The sequence below is a fragment of the Lichenostomus cassidix genome, unplaced genomic scaffold (genome assembly GCF_008360975.1).
Source record: "Lichenostomus cassidix isolate B80296 unplaced genomic scaffold, HeHo_3.0 HiC_scaffold_43, whole genome shotgun sequence".
Lineage (NCBI taxonomy): Eukaryota > Metazoa > Chordata > Aves > Passeriformes > Meliphagidae > Lichenostomus > Lichenostomus cassidix.
Window position 1 is genome coordinate 464,053 of NW_028147635.1, and position 16,684 is coordinate 480,736.

The 16,684-nt window shown below is 47.5% G+C and overlaps 1 protein-coding gene and 1 long non-coding RNA gene across 2 annotated transcripts; both read right to left on the reverse strand.

Annotated features, from left to right (window-relative positions):
- Positions 1 to 12,452: 12,452 nt before the first annotated feature.
- On the reverse strand, positions 12,453 to 14,813 carry LOC146421065 (uncharacterized). Its single transcript, XR_014848783.1, has 3 exons — positions 14,699 to 14,813; positions 13,471 to 13,773; positions 12,453 to 12,636 (listed from the first exon to the last, which is right to left on the reverse strand). It is a non-coding gene; the product is annotated as an uncharacterized LOC146421065 (long non-coding RNA).
- Positions 14,814 to 14,816: 3 nt separating this feature from the next.
- On the reverse strand, positions 14,817 to 16,225 carry LOC146421066 (heat shock factor protein 5-like; the record flags this gene model as incomplete). The annotated part of the gene is made up of 2 exons (XM_085047699.1): positions 15,726 to 16,225; positions 14,817 to 15,046 (listed from the first exon to the last, which is right to left on the reverse strand). Coding segments are annotated over exons 1-2 (684 nt in total), but the record flags the coding sequence as incomplete, so codon positions are not given.
- Between the last annotated feature and the right edge of the window lie 459 nt (positions 16,226 to 16,684).

Here is a 16,684-nt window from a genome sequence, read left to right on the forward strand (position 1 = left end):
ATCCTAAAAGATTGAAGACCCAGCTCAGATGTTTGTACATGTGGCTGTACAGTCTTAGAAACACCTTCATGCGGTATGAAAACACAGATACTGAAGATCATGAGAAACTTGCCTACAACCCTTACTGTAGAGACATAGAATATGTTGTGCCAAAATTACTAACATTTACTATAAAAGAAAAAGAGAAACTAACACAAACGGGAGCAATTGAAAATTCAGAAGGGAAATGGATGCTGGCTGATGGGAGGGAGATCTTACCCAAGAGCATGGCACTTCGGGTATTAAAGAAATTACATGAGAAAACACACTGGGGAACACAAGCTTTGGTGGACCACTTTGCCAATAAATATATGTGTCTAGGGGTGTACAACCTAGCTAAACAGATAACTATGGGGTGTATAACCTGTCAAAGAGTAAACAAACAGCATTTGAGAAAAGCAGTCCCAGGGGGAAGGGAGTTGGCTCATCGTCCATTTTCACATGTGCAAGTAGATTTTACTGATTTACCCCAAGTGGGACGATATAAGCACTTGCTTGTTATCGTAGACCACCTAACCCACTTTGTGGAGGCCATTCCTGCAACTAGAGCCACGGCACAAACTGTTACTAAAACTTTATTGGAACACATAATTCCCAGGTATGGGCTAATTGAAGTCATAGACTCAGACAGAGGACCACATTTTGTCTCTAAAGTATCTAAATTAGTTGCAGATGCACTGGGAATCCGTTGGGAACATCACACACCTTGGCACCCACAAAGTTCGGGGAGGGTGGAGCGTATGAATGGAGAAATAAAAAAACAATTAACTAAATTAATGCTTGAAACAAAAATGAGCTGGGTAAAGTGCTTACCGCTAGCTCTATTAAACATCAGGACACAGCCTCGCTCAGATGTAGGAGCGTCTCCATTTGAAATGTTGTATGGAATGCCCTTTGATGCAGAAATCCCTGCAGATCATCCTAAAATCTCTGATGCTCATTTACAAGCTTATATTAATCAGTTGTTTAAACGGAGAGAAAAACTACGACAAAAGGGCTTGGTAGTTCAAAGACCTCCCCTCTGGATACCGATACACAAACTTCAAGTGGGAGACGAGGTACTAATAAAATCATGGAAAGAATCCACACTAACCCCTCAATGGGAGGGACCTTATGTTGTCTTACTCACCACAGAGTCTGCCATACGAACTGCTGAGAAAGGGTGGACTCACGCCAGCCGTGTGAAGAAGTTCACCCGAGACCCGACGTGGCAGATCATCCCATCGCAACGGCCTGAGGACTTAAAGCTAAGGCTTAAGAAGCAATAAGCTTCCTATAACTCACATGAATCTTGTCAACATTCATTTAAAGAAGCCTGTTTACAGTTATAGATCTGGATATGCTCTTAGCCTATATGCACAAGATTATGTGGTTAAATGTTATGATACTAATTGTGATTGTTATCCTTTTGTGTGCTTTGTTTGCAAGGTATGTAATGAAAAGTGGTGGATCCATTGCAGAAAAGAGAGACCCCCATCAGGGGTTTGTCTCCCTTGCTATAAAGCAGAAAGAGCTGAGACAATGCAAATGTTATAATTGGCACCTATCATGGGCAGATTGGAAAAGGGGTCTAAAGAATGGTGGGAGACCTTCGCCCATGGCATTCACCCCGACTTGTACTGTTATCACTCCGATAAACCCAGACCCATGGTGGCCGAGCTTGTTAAGAGCGAATGCAGAGTCAAACTTGCGCACTTACCCTGCTCGAAAGGAGCAGTCAAACACACAAACTGGATTAGTTACCAGAACCGCTGGAAGCAGCGGCACAGGTGCTTCACAGAGGTGTATCCTTGCTGCTGAGAAGATAGATACCCCTGTGGCTGGAAGCAACCCAGTCGACAGGCGAAGCAGAAGTGAGAAACCAAATGTGAGAATGCAACCTGGAAATAAGACTCTGAACTTCCTTTTCACGAAACGGAGTGAACCGGGGTATTTGCCAATCAAATTGGAGAATAATCTGACATTGTTTAAAATATCAAAGGCAGTGAGATCCTCCACTCAAGCCTTGCAAATATATTATGTGTTACTGATAATAGCCTGTTCCATGCCATGTAGCAATGCAGCTTTGACACTCTCACACCACCCACACCAACCATTTAAGTGGACACTAGGCAGGTTAGACAAATCTACTGTAATACAAACCCACATTATGGTAGGAGCCCCAGTTTTCACCGTCACCTCGTGTGACATGGTTGATTACTCACCCTGTGAAAACCCAGAAGCACGAGCAAAAGGATGGGTGGGACCAAGAGCCTTTTACATGTGCCCTAATCCAAATCCAGCAGACACTAAGAGGGGCGAGATTTGGTGCGTCAAACAAAATTCGTACTGTGCATGGTACAGATGTGAAACTATAAACTCAGTTTATTCTCCAAGAGCCGGAAAAGATCAATTTATCACAGTCTGGTGGGGACCATACGGGTGCAAACCACCTAGATATAACAAGGGACCTTCTGCCTATGATCCATATGCCAGGAGTGGTTTAGAAGAACAGAAGGGAGTTCCTTGTCAATTTGCAGATATACATGTGGAACAACCCGATGATCCAGGGTGGATAATTGGAAAAAAAATGGGAGTTTAGACTTTGGATTCCAAGCAATAATCCCATTAACGAACCGGGAAATGGTCTCAGTCACGATCCAAAAAGCCTCTTTTACATAAAAAAAGAAATAGTCCTTCCAGACCCACAACCTATAAGTCCAAACACAGCAATCAATCCACGGAATATGCTACCAGAAACTAACATCACAGATTCAGATAATCTATGGAAATTAGTAAAAAATAGCTACTATGCTTTAAATGCTACTAATCCTAACTTAACAGAACATTGCTGGCTTTGTTATAGCTCTAAACCACCCTTTTATGAAGCTATTGCTATTGATGGAAGAGAGACTAAAACCAATGACAGCAATCCTACCCAGTGTAAATGGAGAAGTGATTTAAATATAAGAACTGGAATCACCTTAGCACAAGTAACTGGAACTGGCACCTGCATCGGTCGAGTGCCACAAGAAAAACAAAGCCTGTGCAGTAAAATTGTGGAAAATCCTAACAATCAACAACCAGCTAAATGGTTGTTACCCGCAAAAAATGCACATTGGGTTTGTGCCAGTGTTGGAGTCACCCCATGCATACCCTCAAATGCTTTTAAAACCACGGATCATTGCATTCAAGTCATGATTATTCCCCGACTTACTTACCACTCTAATGAATATGTGCTGGATCATCACATGATACCAGAACACCCTATAATAAAAAGAGAGCCGATCACAGCTATAACCATTGCCACTTTATTAACATTGGGAGCTACTGGAGCTAGCACTGGTATAGCTTCCCTCGTACAACAAGGAAAAGAGTTTTCCGCACTAAGAACAACAGTTGATGAGGACCTTGTAAAAATCGAAAGTTCTATTACTGCGTTAGAAAGTTCTCTAAGATCTCTGTCTGAAGTTGTATTACAACACGGAAGGGGTTTAGAGGTTTTGTTCGCACATGAGGGTGGATTGTGTGTAGCTCTAAATGAAGAATGCTGTGTGTATGCTGACCATACTGGAGTAGCCCGAGATGCAATGGCAGAGCTACGAAAAGGACTAGAAAAGCGTAAACGAGAAAGAGAGGCCACACAAGCATGGTATGAAAATTGGTTCCAATCTTTTCCCTGGTTAACAACCTTACTATCCACTATTGCTGGACCCCTAATTATGTTAATCCTAGCCCTAACGTTTGGACCTTGCATTTTTAATCGTTTAATTACACTTGTTAAAAACCGTTTAGAAGCAGCACATCTATTGCCTATTACAATACAGTATGAGGACATTCCAGTTAATGAAGATTCGGCTCTCGAAGATGAAGATGACTTATAAACAAGTTAGTCATCACTGTCAGAGCCTAGATTATCATCCAGACAAATTCGTGAACTAAATGAACATGAGAGAGGGGGGATTGTAATAAATTACAATCAGTTTAGTTCACGAACTGTTTGAAAAAGGTGATAAGTCTTAAAATTGCCTTTCCTTTTATTTTTCTTTTTTCTTTCTTTTTTTTTTTTGCTGTTATAAAAACGAATCTTGTTAGGAACCCTGCCCAACCCCCATGAGGCAGATACAAAGGAATTTGGCTCAGGGGCCATAAAAAACCTCCCCCTGTGCAGCCCCTATGAGGCAGATACAAAAGGAATGTGGTTCAGGGGTCCATAAAAACCTCCCCCTGTGCAACCCCCACGGAGAGACCATCCCAGGAGGCCCAGTAACCATCACCCAACGCAGAGCACACCAGCCCAAGACGTCTCAACAGCCAATCAAGGATTCATGAAGAGACGCCAATCCAGACATACGGGGGGAGTGGGGTACTAAAGGGTTATAAAATTCAGTCCTCTGCAGGCCCGAGGCGCGGTGCATAGAGATATGCTTGAATCTCTGCCCGTCCAGCGCTGACTTGACTGATATCCGCTTGCTTTTAATTAATAAATTTTTTTTAATTGGATCTACGTCTCTGATTGGATAATGAGGCTAAATTGATAACAGAAAACAACTTTTGATTGCATCAATCTGTTGTATATGGCATTCAAAAGGCATCACAAATACTAAAAAGAAATGATGATAAATATCTGTGGTTTAAAAAACATAAAGAGGTAGTTAGAAGCAACATACATACTGACCAAAGATTAAATAAAAGAAAAACTATTGTGTTAAAAAATCTTATGCAGTTTTGTCAGTGATTGTTCTTGGTTTATAAAACTTTTAAATTTGTTTCCTCTGATCTGCATTTTTGTCTTGCACACATGAAGGTCTGTTGTCCATTCCAAGAGAAAGGCATCCATTATGTGAAAAACGAGTTTCACTCTCCTGTTGAAATTTAAAAGTTTAATAAAGGACAATAGGGGATGTTATAAATTGGGTCTCAAAAACCAATCAGAGACGTAGAGCCAATTAAAGAATTTATTAATTGAGCAAGCAGATTGCAGCCAATTTACAGCGCTGGGCGGGCGCGGCGAGCCTCCCTGCTACGCCTGCAGCACCGCGCCTAAAGATTACAAGCCATCAATTTTTATAGCCCTTTTTACCCCCTCCCTTGAGTCCCCTCGTGGGTCTTGACTGGCGTTCTTTTGGGTGTCTCGATTGGCCGCAGAATCGTCGTTCTCTGCGTTGGTTGGTTGTGGTTTGGGGTACGCGGCTCTCGGGGGGGTTTCTTTCTTGCCAGCAGTTAGACTGTGTCCCGTGGGAATCACACAAGGCTTGCTGAGCGGCCTTGCGAAAAGAGTTACAATTGTTGCAAACCTGCAGCAGAAAGGTTTGGCTCTAAAACAGGAACTCTTTCTGTTAAAGCAAAACTAAAAAGCAGAGTTTAGCAAAAGTAAAGAATTAAAACTTATTGATTTTCTAAACGATTTCGTGAACTATACCTTCTGTAATTTATCACATACACCATACAGGTGACATTTGTTTTGCAGTTTGAATATGCAATGTTCATACACAATGCTTATACAAGCATAAATAGCAGCTTTAAATCCTAATTCCTCCTTCACACAAGGATGTGTAACCCATCAGAAATACTTAACAAGGAGCCATATTAGCTTTGGGCTTGATGGTATGGGTTGTTTAAAGTGTGTGATGAGTAATGGGAGCTCGAACAAATACCACTCTTTCTAATTTGGGTTTGTTCTTTATCAGCCCTGCTGCATAGAAATCTCTTCTTTACAGCAGAGACAAAATGAAATTCCTTAATACAGATGAGAATTGTGTAATTCAGGCTGATTAAAGGGGAAGTTCTCTGTTATTGTGAAAAGATAAACTAAATGACCTGTTTGATGTACATCCTGGAGGAGGCTTTGAAGTGAAGAGTGAAAAAGAAAAAATATTTTCCTTACGAAGTATCTTGAAAGAGTTTTTTTGGTTTATCAGAAGCAGCTGCACTGATCATGACCTCCACAATTATAAATGCACAACAACGACTTACTTGACTTAATCTGGCCACAATTCAGAGCTGCAATTCCCAAATGTCATCAAATAGGTTGTTATGCTATAATAACGAATGAGAGCAGAAAAAACAACATTTCTCATCACGGTTTTGGGTTGGAAAGGCCATTTAATTTATGCTCCCTCAGCTGCCAGCCTAAAGTCTGCTGTGCAAACCTTAGGTGTACATTGGGACTTTATGTATTTCTTTAGCATCAACTTAGGTGCAAACCTGGTGTAAAACCCTCCACACATCACACTGATTTCCAGTGACAGAACTTCTCTGTTCCAGCACAAAACTGACTTTTCCTGCTCCAGCAGGGAACAGCCCCCATCCCCCTGTGCCACCCCATCCCTCTTCTCCTCAGGAGACACCAGCCCAAGCTGTCGGCAGTGTCCTGCCTCAGGTCTGAGCACAACTTTTCTGTCAGCAAAGGATCTCCTGGACCCTGTGCAGACTTGGCTGTGCAGCAGGATGGAGACCATCTATGGGGAGCAGTGGTGGCTTGCAGAGATCTCACAGAGCTGCATCCTGCACGCTCTCTGTATGTATGGGCCAGACCAGGAGATCATGACCCAGAGCCTGCAGGACATCCTGGAGGAACACACAGTGCCACTGGTCCAGGGCACCACTGACACCATTGTGAGGCAGTGCAGAGAGGAGGCCCAGAGGCTTCTGTGCTCCCACACTGCTGTGGATGAGGATGACAGCCCAGCAGCAGCTCCAGCAGCTCCAGCAGCTCCAGCAGCTCCTTGCCTTGGATGGGGACTCCAGCCAGCAGCCCTGCCGTCTCAATGGAGGAGGAAGAAGCTGCCACAACATAGGCTGCCCACCCCAGGGGTCACAGGCACCCCCAAATTGTGGCTGTGTCTGCAGGGTTGGACCAGTCCCAGGAGGAGCCAGAACAGGAGTGGGGATGGTGGTAGGTCCCTCTGCCCAGAGCAGCAGGCCCACACCCTCTGGATCAGTATCATGTTGTCTATAATTTGTTTGTGGATTTGTTGGGGTTTTTTTTTTGTTGATCAGAAGGTTTATATATTTATGTCTCAAAGAGCAGATAAGGTTCAAATTAAAAGATTGCTGCACATTGTAGATAAATGCTAAAAAAGGTTTGGAATAATCTCTGTTATTTTGGAGTAAGTTGTAGGCAACTCAAATATCTGTGCAAACATGAAAAGAACAGGTATGTGACTTCATTTGGGAGTGCTTTCTATAATTATGGTATAGGCTTAAAACTTATTGCCAACTCTTACATCAGTATGCTTATAATAAAAAGTCTAAATCAAATCAATCACCATCAAACCCTTTAAATTCATTAATTTTAATTTTGCAAAACCTTCCTATGTGTGATGGTATTGCAGCCTCCTGAGTTCCTGAAGCCCTCACTCACCTCAGCTCAGTTTGGGCAGGAAGGGGATGGTTCTGTTTGTGAGATGTGGGGACAGGAGGAGGGAAGACTGCAAACGCTGTCACCAGGGCAAGGCTGTTTTCATTCATGGTAACAAGTGGTAGTACTTAAGCTTTTTATCTACTGAGAGGGAGGTGCTGAAGGGCAAAACTTCTCAGGAAGAAGGACAAGTTTCACTTCCAAAGGAGGGTGATTGAAGGGGAAAAGTGTCATTCGTCTTTCATGGAAGGTGTTTCATTTTTAACAAATTATTTTTGCTGAAGATGTACCTAGACAGCACTGATTTAGAGCATTTTATCAGACTCCCAGAGTATCCTCACATCTGTTTTGCCACATTTTCTCTCTGTGTTTCATTGTGAATGATTTCTCCTCCCCGGGTGGCTCCTGCTTGCAGCTCTCAGCTCAGTGGAGTCCCGTTTGCTCAGCAGGCCTTTGCAGCGAGTTATTCCCCAGCGTGTGGCTCTGCTGCCATCCCAAATCTGCGGTTTCACTGCCAGCCTGACTGAGACTGGGGAGCTGCTGGGCATGGCTGGAGAATTTCCCCCAGTCCCCTTCACTCACTGCCAAAATCCTCAAGCAATAATATGTTTACATTTGCTTATTGCTTGGAAAAACACAACTTCATGCTTATTTCAGTTTAAAAATTAAATTTATTGAAGATTATTACACTTGCACTTCTGATATGTAAGTACACAAAAATCAACATAAGTTAAAAAATTAGATTTATTACAAATTGCTGCAACCACACTAAGAATTAATATACAAATATCAATTTAAGTTTAACAAAAATAATTTATTACATCATATATATTATATTATATTATATTATATTATGAAAATCTAGCACAAACATAAAAATAAAACCAGATGTAAATAAATAGAAATAGAAATCTAACTATACAAACATCAATCTACCTATCTAAATATCCATATATAATTATATAAATCTATAAATATATCCTGAAGGGATTTCAGAAGCCCAATCTCCACACGTTCTCCCTCTGTCTCTTCCTCCCGTGCAGCGCAGCCCTCCTGGTCAGGGACAGCAGATGAACATCTGGGAAGCAAAGGGAACACTGAGTCAATATCGGGACATTTCCCTGGGCAGCAGCTGCACTTGTGTGAGGGAAGAGAAAATCTCAGAGCCTCCCCAGCAGGGTGAGAAAGAAAAAGCAGGCTGAGCCTCAGCCCCAGCCTGCCTCACCAGCCCTGTGGCCTCACCCAGGCTCTCGGGGGGAAGCAGCAGCAGCTCCCTGTTCACTGCTCTTGCTGGTGCCCTTCAGCTTCTCCCTGATGGTTCTTGTCACTCTCCGATGTTCTTGAGGCATTTAGGGAAGCTGTGGCAAAATTGTACACACAGGAATTGGTGGAATGGCCTGGCAGAGCCACAGTCCTGGACCCCTCTGTGCTCCCTGCTGGCTCCCTCCATCCCCTCAGCCCTGCCATCCCCTCAGCAAACCCACAGCCCCCCCAGTTCCTTCAGACCCCCACAGTCCATTCTGACACATCAAGTCCCCTTAGACCTGCCACCCGCCTCAGTCTGTGCCACTTCCCTGTCCCCTCAGCCCCCACCATCCCCTGCAGCTCACCCTGAACCCACAGCTCCACCATTCCCCTTTCCTCCCCCACACCCCTCAGCCCCACAGTCCCCTCAGCCCCACCAGCACCTCAAGCTCACTGTCCCTTCAGTGTCACCTCTCCTCCGCCCCCTCAGCCCCTCAGTCTCACCGTCCTTCAGCAGCTCCTCAGGGGACACCAGCTGCTCTCACTGCTCTAGGGACACCTGGGGACACCTGGAACTGCTGCTCCGCCCGGGCCGGCCGCCAGCTCGGACCCAGCACGGGAAGAGGGGACAGAGGGGACATGGGGGGAAAGCAAAAGATGAAATAGAAAGCAGAGCAGGGAAAGAGGTTAAAAGTAAGCCTATGCCTACACAAATATTAATTCATGTACCTAAATATTAATAAAACTCCAACTATATACATTCCTTAATTTAACTATATGCATATAAAACTTACTCTAATTACATATAAATGTATCTATGAAAATCTATAAATCTAACTACAGATATATAAATTCAATCACAGCTATAACTATATTTATGTAAATGGATCTAAATCAAACTATACAGATTTTTAACTGTAAGCACATATAAACACAACTTTATAATTCTAGAAATAAATCTACATAGGTATAAAAATGTAATTGTAAAAATCTAGAAACATAATATATACAGAGGGATCCCACCTGTCTGATCTTCACTGGCTCTCCCTTGGTCTCCGTGTCCCACGCAGGGCAGCCCTCCTGGCGAGGTAGATCAGATGGATGTCTGGGAAACAAAGAGAACACTGAGTCAATATCTTGCCTTCATGAATATTTCCCTTTGGAAGGAATTGTAGTTCTGTCAAAGATTGTAAAAGATTGCCTGAAAGGCAGACTCTCACATGGGAATTAGAGGCCTCCTCTTTACAGAAGAGGGATCCTTCCAAGTTTTCAGAACTTCACAAGTTTTGGAGTATCCCAATAAAGCTGCAGCACCCGCAGTGAAAATGGCACCCAGGAGAGCTTGAAACACACACAGTCCCAGCTCACACAAAGAACCCAGCCTTGGTCTTTCTCTGTGCTCACAGAGACACCTCGGTCCTCACTGAAATGGCTGAAGCTGATGGGTGATGTGAGCTGAGTTACAAACCAGCACTGGTCCCTGGCATCTAAAAAGTGCCCTCTGCAGTGAGCAACAGCTCCTCCAACTCGACCAGCAGCTCTGGGATGAAGAGCTGGCAGAGAAAGAGCTCCCTACGAGGCCTGCAGGCTGTACCAGCCTTGCTTGAGAATGCAGATCCAAAGTGCTCTCTCTCTCTTATTAGTTCTCACTAATCTGAGGAAATTAAATTTTGCTTTTAGCTACTGCATTTGTGTTCTGTGATTTGTCTGGCCTCAGAGGTTCTACCACCTGTATTTTTAATGTGTCTCACTACAGCTATCACCAGACCTGTACTACATTGATTTAATGCTTTCAGACACAAAGCTCAGCCTTCTACTCTGACATTTTGCTGACATATTCCACAGTTACTTCAAGAGTCACTCAGCACTGCCTCCAGAGCACTGCCACCCTGCAGCAAACCTATCCACGGACTTCAGCTGGAAACTGGGACAGCCAGCTTGGTGACAAGTGCCAGAAGGTCAGCTTTGTTCACTGCTCTCTTGCCACACCACAGGACTCAGGGTCAGTGCGGCCAGAGAAGCGTGGAGGGCAGGGCTCCACCGGGGAGGCTGTGCCAGTGCCCTGCTGGAACTCAAGGCACCAGGAAGCACCAAGCCTGCAGACAAGAACTCAACTCCTCTGATCTCCCTTCCTGCCACAGGCAGGCTCACAGCAGCCATCTCAGACCTCTCCCAACCAATGTGGGCTCTCTCCTTACCAAGCTCCTCGGGCTCCAGGGAACTGCTCCCATGGCTCACAGTGCCAGGCAAAGCTCTCTCTGCTGCAGACTTGTTCTCAGGCTCCTCTCCTGAAGACTCAGGGGCGACACCAGTGCTCCCCTTAAAAGAAAACCAGAAAGAAAGAAAACCCAAAGATCACTCACTGTTTTCTGCAGGGACACAGTAGTTCAGAGCCTGCAATATTTCTTTCTCTTGAGGAAGAAAATGCTTCTGAGAACTGGCTTGGGTGAGTTTACAGAAGACAAGAGGTCATCACACTTGGCAATACAACATGGACAATTCCAAAAAATCCCATTCCCTGCCTTGAATATGCCTCCCCTCAACAGTAAATCTAGAGGAGGCTACAGGTGTGCATATTAAATGAAATAGAGAAATCCTTTGGCAAATCTGTATAACAATATGCAAAAATGCCTGTGCCAATACAGACACTGAACATTTCAGGCATGTCTGGAAAGAGGCAAGAGTTAAGAGAAAGTGGATTCCTAAGTCAAAGAGGGAATCTGTCAAACACAAGGACTAATGGTCCCTGATTGAATTGCACTTCAACACAGCAGAAGGCCCTGGGCTTCAAGGAGTCCTTAACCATTTCATGTGCAGCACCAACATTGTCCTTCCCTCCAATTCACAACTCACAGGGCCTCAGAACCAACACATCTGCTCCCTAAAGGCTCCAGGGCTCACTCACTTTCATCTCTTGCTCCTAACAAGGAGGTCTGGCCCCTAAAGGCAGTGGAGAAGATTGACTTCTCAAATCCAGTCCAGAAGCTGCCAAAGCTGACAAGGTTGAACGTGGGGTGACACTGAACACATGACGTGGGAACTAAGGAAGAAGTCCTGCCAGCTCCTGGCACAGGGATGTGCTCCTCCCTCCACAGCCCTGAGCACAACAGCCTCATCCAGGCTGCAGCTTTGCCAGGACTGGATGGGAACACACACATCTCTTCCCACAGGGATGTCCAAGAAGAACATGACAAAGCTCTGGAACACAGAGACCAAGACTGCCCAGTTTGCCAGTTTGCCACTTTGCTGAGGTTTTCCGAGATACACATGTGCCTGCAGGCTACAGAGAGGACCAGAAAGCTGCAGCTGCAGCACATCCCCTCACACGGCTCTGGCAGTGCCTACACACACAGCAGGGCTCACACAGCAGCAGCAGCTGCAGCCCAGCCCTTGCTCTGCCTTGGCCTTCCAGCCAAAAGGAGGCAGAGCCCACAGCTGGTGCTCTAACAGAGGCTCCTCTCACATGCCCCTCCCTGGGTGGGACACTTTGCCTTCAGGGGCAATTCTCCAAACACTCTTCTCCTGTTTCACATCAAGCTAAGCTTGTTAGAACCTACAAAGCATCACCAGGAATGATGCCCCTGCACTAGGGATTCTTCCCAGGAAAAGGAGAAAGGAGCACCCAAACTTGGCCAACACCTCTCGTCCTCACTAAGGATGAGCCCCCTTTTCCTTCCCTCCTCCTTTGCAAATCTTGCTTTACCAAGCAAATCCTTCCCTGTCCATTCACAGCTCAATTCAAGAAGCCTTTCCTTCTCAGCCATGCAACAACTTTCAAAAGCTCTCAGTCCAGCCCTTTTCATCTCTTTCCAATGCAGTTACCTGAGCAAAGGGAGACCTTTCAGGTGGGGAGCGGGAAATCATCTCCTCCAGCGTCTCAAGCACCAGGTCCAGAGTCAGTGGTGGCAATTCCTCTTCCCCAGGCTCATTCCATGGCCAGCTGGAGGCTGTCCATGCTGCACAACCAGCACTGCCAGTCGGAGCATCGGGGCCTGAACTGCCCACTGTGGCTGCAAGAATCCAAACACTTGGGTCAGGCTCCAGAACAGAGCTTGGCACACAGAGCTCTACTGCTGCCTTGGATCAAACACCACAGGAAGCACAGAGACACCTCAGTGCCAGAAATGTATTCCAACTTCCCAGGGGATTGCAGGATTGATTTCTTCCTTGTAAAAAGTATTTATTCTAATTGATGTGCATGTCGGTTAAAGTATGGACTGTAAAACTGATCTAGAGACACACACTAATACTTTGTAATCACAGCCTTGTCCATCTCCCCATCAGCTTGTGGAATTGGCTGCTTTGGAGTTTTGCTGAACACAGAAAGTAGATTCCGCTTGGAAGAGCCCAGATCTGCAGACACACAAGCTAAAATTAAACTGGGATTGTATTGCAGAAAAGCAACCTTGTGGCTGAGGCTGTATTCTGCAGCTGCAGCTGTTCTGGGGACACAGATCTCATTGAAATGTAATCAACTTCTTTGCAGGAGAGACAATCTTGAAACTGCAATATCCTATCAGCGTCCGAGTCTGGCTTCACTCAAGGAAAGGGGGGAGCTCAACAGACACTGAGCAGTTGAGGGCAAATGTTTTTTGCCTCAGTCTTTCATCCCTACAGAGAGACTGTCTAGAAAACCCCCAGAACATCCTCCAAATCTGGAGGAAGGACAGGAAAACCAGACAGAGATTGTTTTTGTTCTCAAGGTCCCCCTTCCTGGTTGACTTGACAATTTCCATCTGATTCTCACTTGACATCTACCCATGACAGAGCACTGCAGAAAAATACTTCAAATAGTCTCTTGGCAGGAGCTGTTGGTAAAGCAAGGGCAGAAATTCTTTCCCTACCTGATGGGCTGTAGGCTGGCAAGTGCTGCTCTGAAAATGTGCAGCTGCTGCTCTCTGGAAGGGCCCTGGTAGTGCTCAGATGGTCAGTGGGGATTGTTGGAATGATGAGCTCATGCTGGCTTTGAAATTTGCGTGTGTCTGGTTCCTCCAATAAATCCCCAAAAACTCCAGAGGTGGCAAACACTTTCTTGGGAGGCTCTGGGGAAGCCTCAGAGTCTTGATCACCTGCCCTTGTGCTGGAAGGGCCTGGAGGCAGCTCTGAATCCTCAGGTGAGGCAGCACTGAGGTCTTGGCATGAGGGAGCTGAGTAGCAATGAGGGAAGAAGAAAGGAAGCAAAGAGAAGACTGGGTCACTATTGCTCCTGGGCTTCGTTTCCCTTGGCAGCAACTGGACATCTATCAGCAAACAGCTAACCTCAGATCCTCCCAAGTAGGGTGAGGAAGAAAAAAATCCCCACATGTTCTGGGGCTTTGCAACAACCAATCCCCTGTCTATTTAGGTCTCACCTATTCGTTTAACTGTCTGGTACGACTGTCCCCTGCCAGTTCCTTGGCAGTCAAGAAACCCAACAAGCAGGTCTTTTCCCCTCTGCTCCAAAGGGACACAAAAACTTCATCATCACAACCTTTCCTACACGCCCATTAGCTTTTGGAGTTGGCTGCTTGAGTTTCTCATCCCAACACATGAGATTCACATCTCATCCACAGAGTGGATTCATACTTGACAAGACCAGATCTTCAGGCAAACACTGAAATTCAACTGTGATTTTTATGCTAAAAAGCAACCTTGTGGCTCAGGCCATATTCTGCAGGTGCAATTGTTCTGCAGACACACAGCTCATTGAAATGGCATGGCCTGAAGGGCACAACACACAGACTTAAAAATCTGTGATATTCTATCACCGTCCCAGTTTGGTTTCATTCAAAGACAGAGGGGAGCTCACCTAACACTGACCACCTTTCAGCCACGATTTTTTGCCTTTTAATTGCACCACACCAGAAAGGCTGCGTGGAAAATGCCCAGGAGATGCACCAAATTGGAAGAAAGGTAAGAAAAAGCAGACCAAGAATTCTTTTGCATTCAAGGTTCCTTTTTCTTGTCAACTTGACACTTTTCTACCTGATTCTCACTTGACATCTACCCATGACAGAGCACTGCCAAAAAATACTTCAAACAGTCACTTGGCAGGAGCTGTTGGAAAAGCAAGGGTAGAAGTTCTTTCCCTACCTGATGGGCTGTAGGCTGGCAGGTGCTGCTCTGATGATCTGCAGCTGCTGCTCTCTGGAAGGGCCCTGGAAACGCTCGGATGGTCAATGCGAACCAGGCGAACCATGAGCTCAGGGTGGCGTTTCAGGTCCATGCGGACCAGTGGAATGCTGAGACACTTCAGCTGCAATTTGCGTCTGAGTGATTCCTCCCATGACTCCCCCTGATGTCCGGAGGTGCGAAACACTTTCTTGGCAGGTGCTGGGGAAGCCTCAGAGTCTTCAGCACCTGCACGTTGTCGCCTGGAAGGGCCTGGAGGCAGCTCTGCATCCTCAGGTGAGGCAGCTCTGAGGTCCTGGCATGAGGGAGCTGAGTAGCAATGAGGGAAGAAGAAAGGAAGCAAAGGGAAGATTGGGTCACTATTGCTCCTGGGCTTCGTTTCCCTTGGCAGCAACTGTACTTCTATCAGCAAAGAGAAAGCTCAGATCCTCCCAAGCAGGGTAAGAAGAAAAAAATTCCCACATGTTCCGCGGCTTTGCAACAACCAGTTCCTTGTCTGTTTAGCTCTCGCCTATTCGTTTAACTGCCTGGGAAAACTGTCCCCTGGCAGTTCCTCGGCCGGAGGCAACTGCCAGAATCCCAACTGCCAGGTCTCTCCCCCTCTGCTCCAAAGGGACAGGAGGCTCCCTGCAGCTGGGCCTGGCCACCATCGAGCCCTCGGCACTCACACGCACTCACGGAGAGCTCCCCAAGCGTGCCCGTGGCCGGGCAAGGAGCAGCGGCAGCCACGGCGCGGGGCTGGGCCAGCTGCAGGCCGAGCGGGCCAGGCTGCTGTGAGCGCAGCCCCGGCGGGACTGTCCCGCAGCCCCCGGCAGCCCGGGGGGCACGGCACGGCACGGCACGGCACGGCACGGCACGGCACGGCACGGCTGCCTTGCCCAAGCACAGACAGCCCCTGGGCCAGCCGGGGCAGCTGCGCTGAGCAGCCCCAGCACGGGCAGTGCCCACGGCCAAAGCCCGCGCCACCCTCGCTGCCAGCCCGGCTTACCGGCCCCGCGGAGCTGCTGCAAGCGGCTGCGCTGGCGGCTGCGCACCTCCTTGCTGCACCTCCTTGGCGCACCTCCTCGGCTGGCCTTGCTCCGGCGCTCGATGCGGAGCAGGAGGTCGGGGCGGTCGCGGCGAAAGATTGGATTCCTGAAGTGGAGCCAGCTGCCGCCCTCGCTCGCCACCTTGTGGAAGCCGTACAGGTGGAGCTGTCGCACGAAGCTGCTGAAGTGCGTGGCTTTGAAGGTGCCCGGGGCCGCCGCCGCCCCCTCGCCGCCCAGCCCGCGGGCGCCGGCCGGGCTGAGCAGCTCCCGCTCGAAGAGCGAGCGCTCGACGAGCAGCCCCCGGGCCAGGCTGTCCCAGCGCACGGAGCGGACGCGGGGGCTGTTCACCAGGTGCCACAGCTTGGCGGGGAAGGTGCGGGCGCTGAGCCCCGAGGGCAGAGGGGGCTGCTGCATGGCGGCGCCGCTCACCGACTGGGGCAACAACGCCTCAGCGCAACGGCCGCGGCGCGGGCAGGACTTGGCGGGGACGAGCGACGAGCGACACGAGCCAGAGAGGCACAGCGCGGGCACAGCGCGGGCACAGCGCGGCCGTTTCGCTCCCGGGGCGCTGGCCGGGCTCGGCGGGGCGGGCAAAGCCCCTTGCGAGGCTGCTGGCAGCAGTGGCGACCTCTCTCCCCGTGCTGCATCCCATCCCCGGGTCACCTGTGGTGACAGAAGGAAAGGACATTGCTCTGTCTTGCTTGCTGATAGGATGAAGAGGAGACACTTGAAGACATCCTTTTTGCCTCTTTTTCATCCAGCTGGCATGTTCTTTCTCCTCATCCCTGCCTGTCAGCAATGGGCAGCAGTTTTGTCAGCATGCTCATCAAAGCTGAACTGCTGCCCCTAGGATGGATGTTGCTTTAGCCAAGGGATGAATGGCTTCCAGTTGGAGTCTGCTCACGCTGGTGTCTCCACA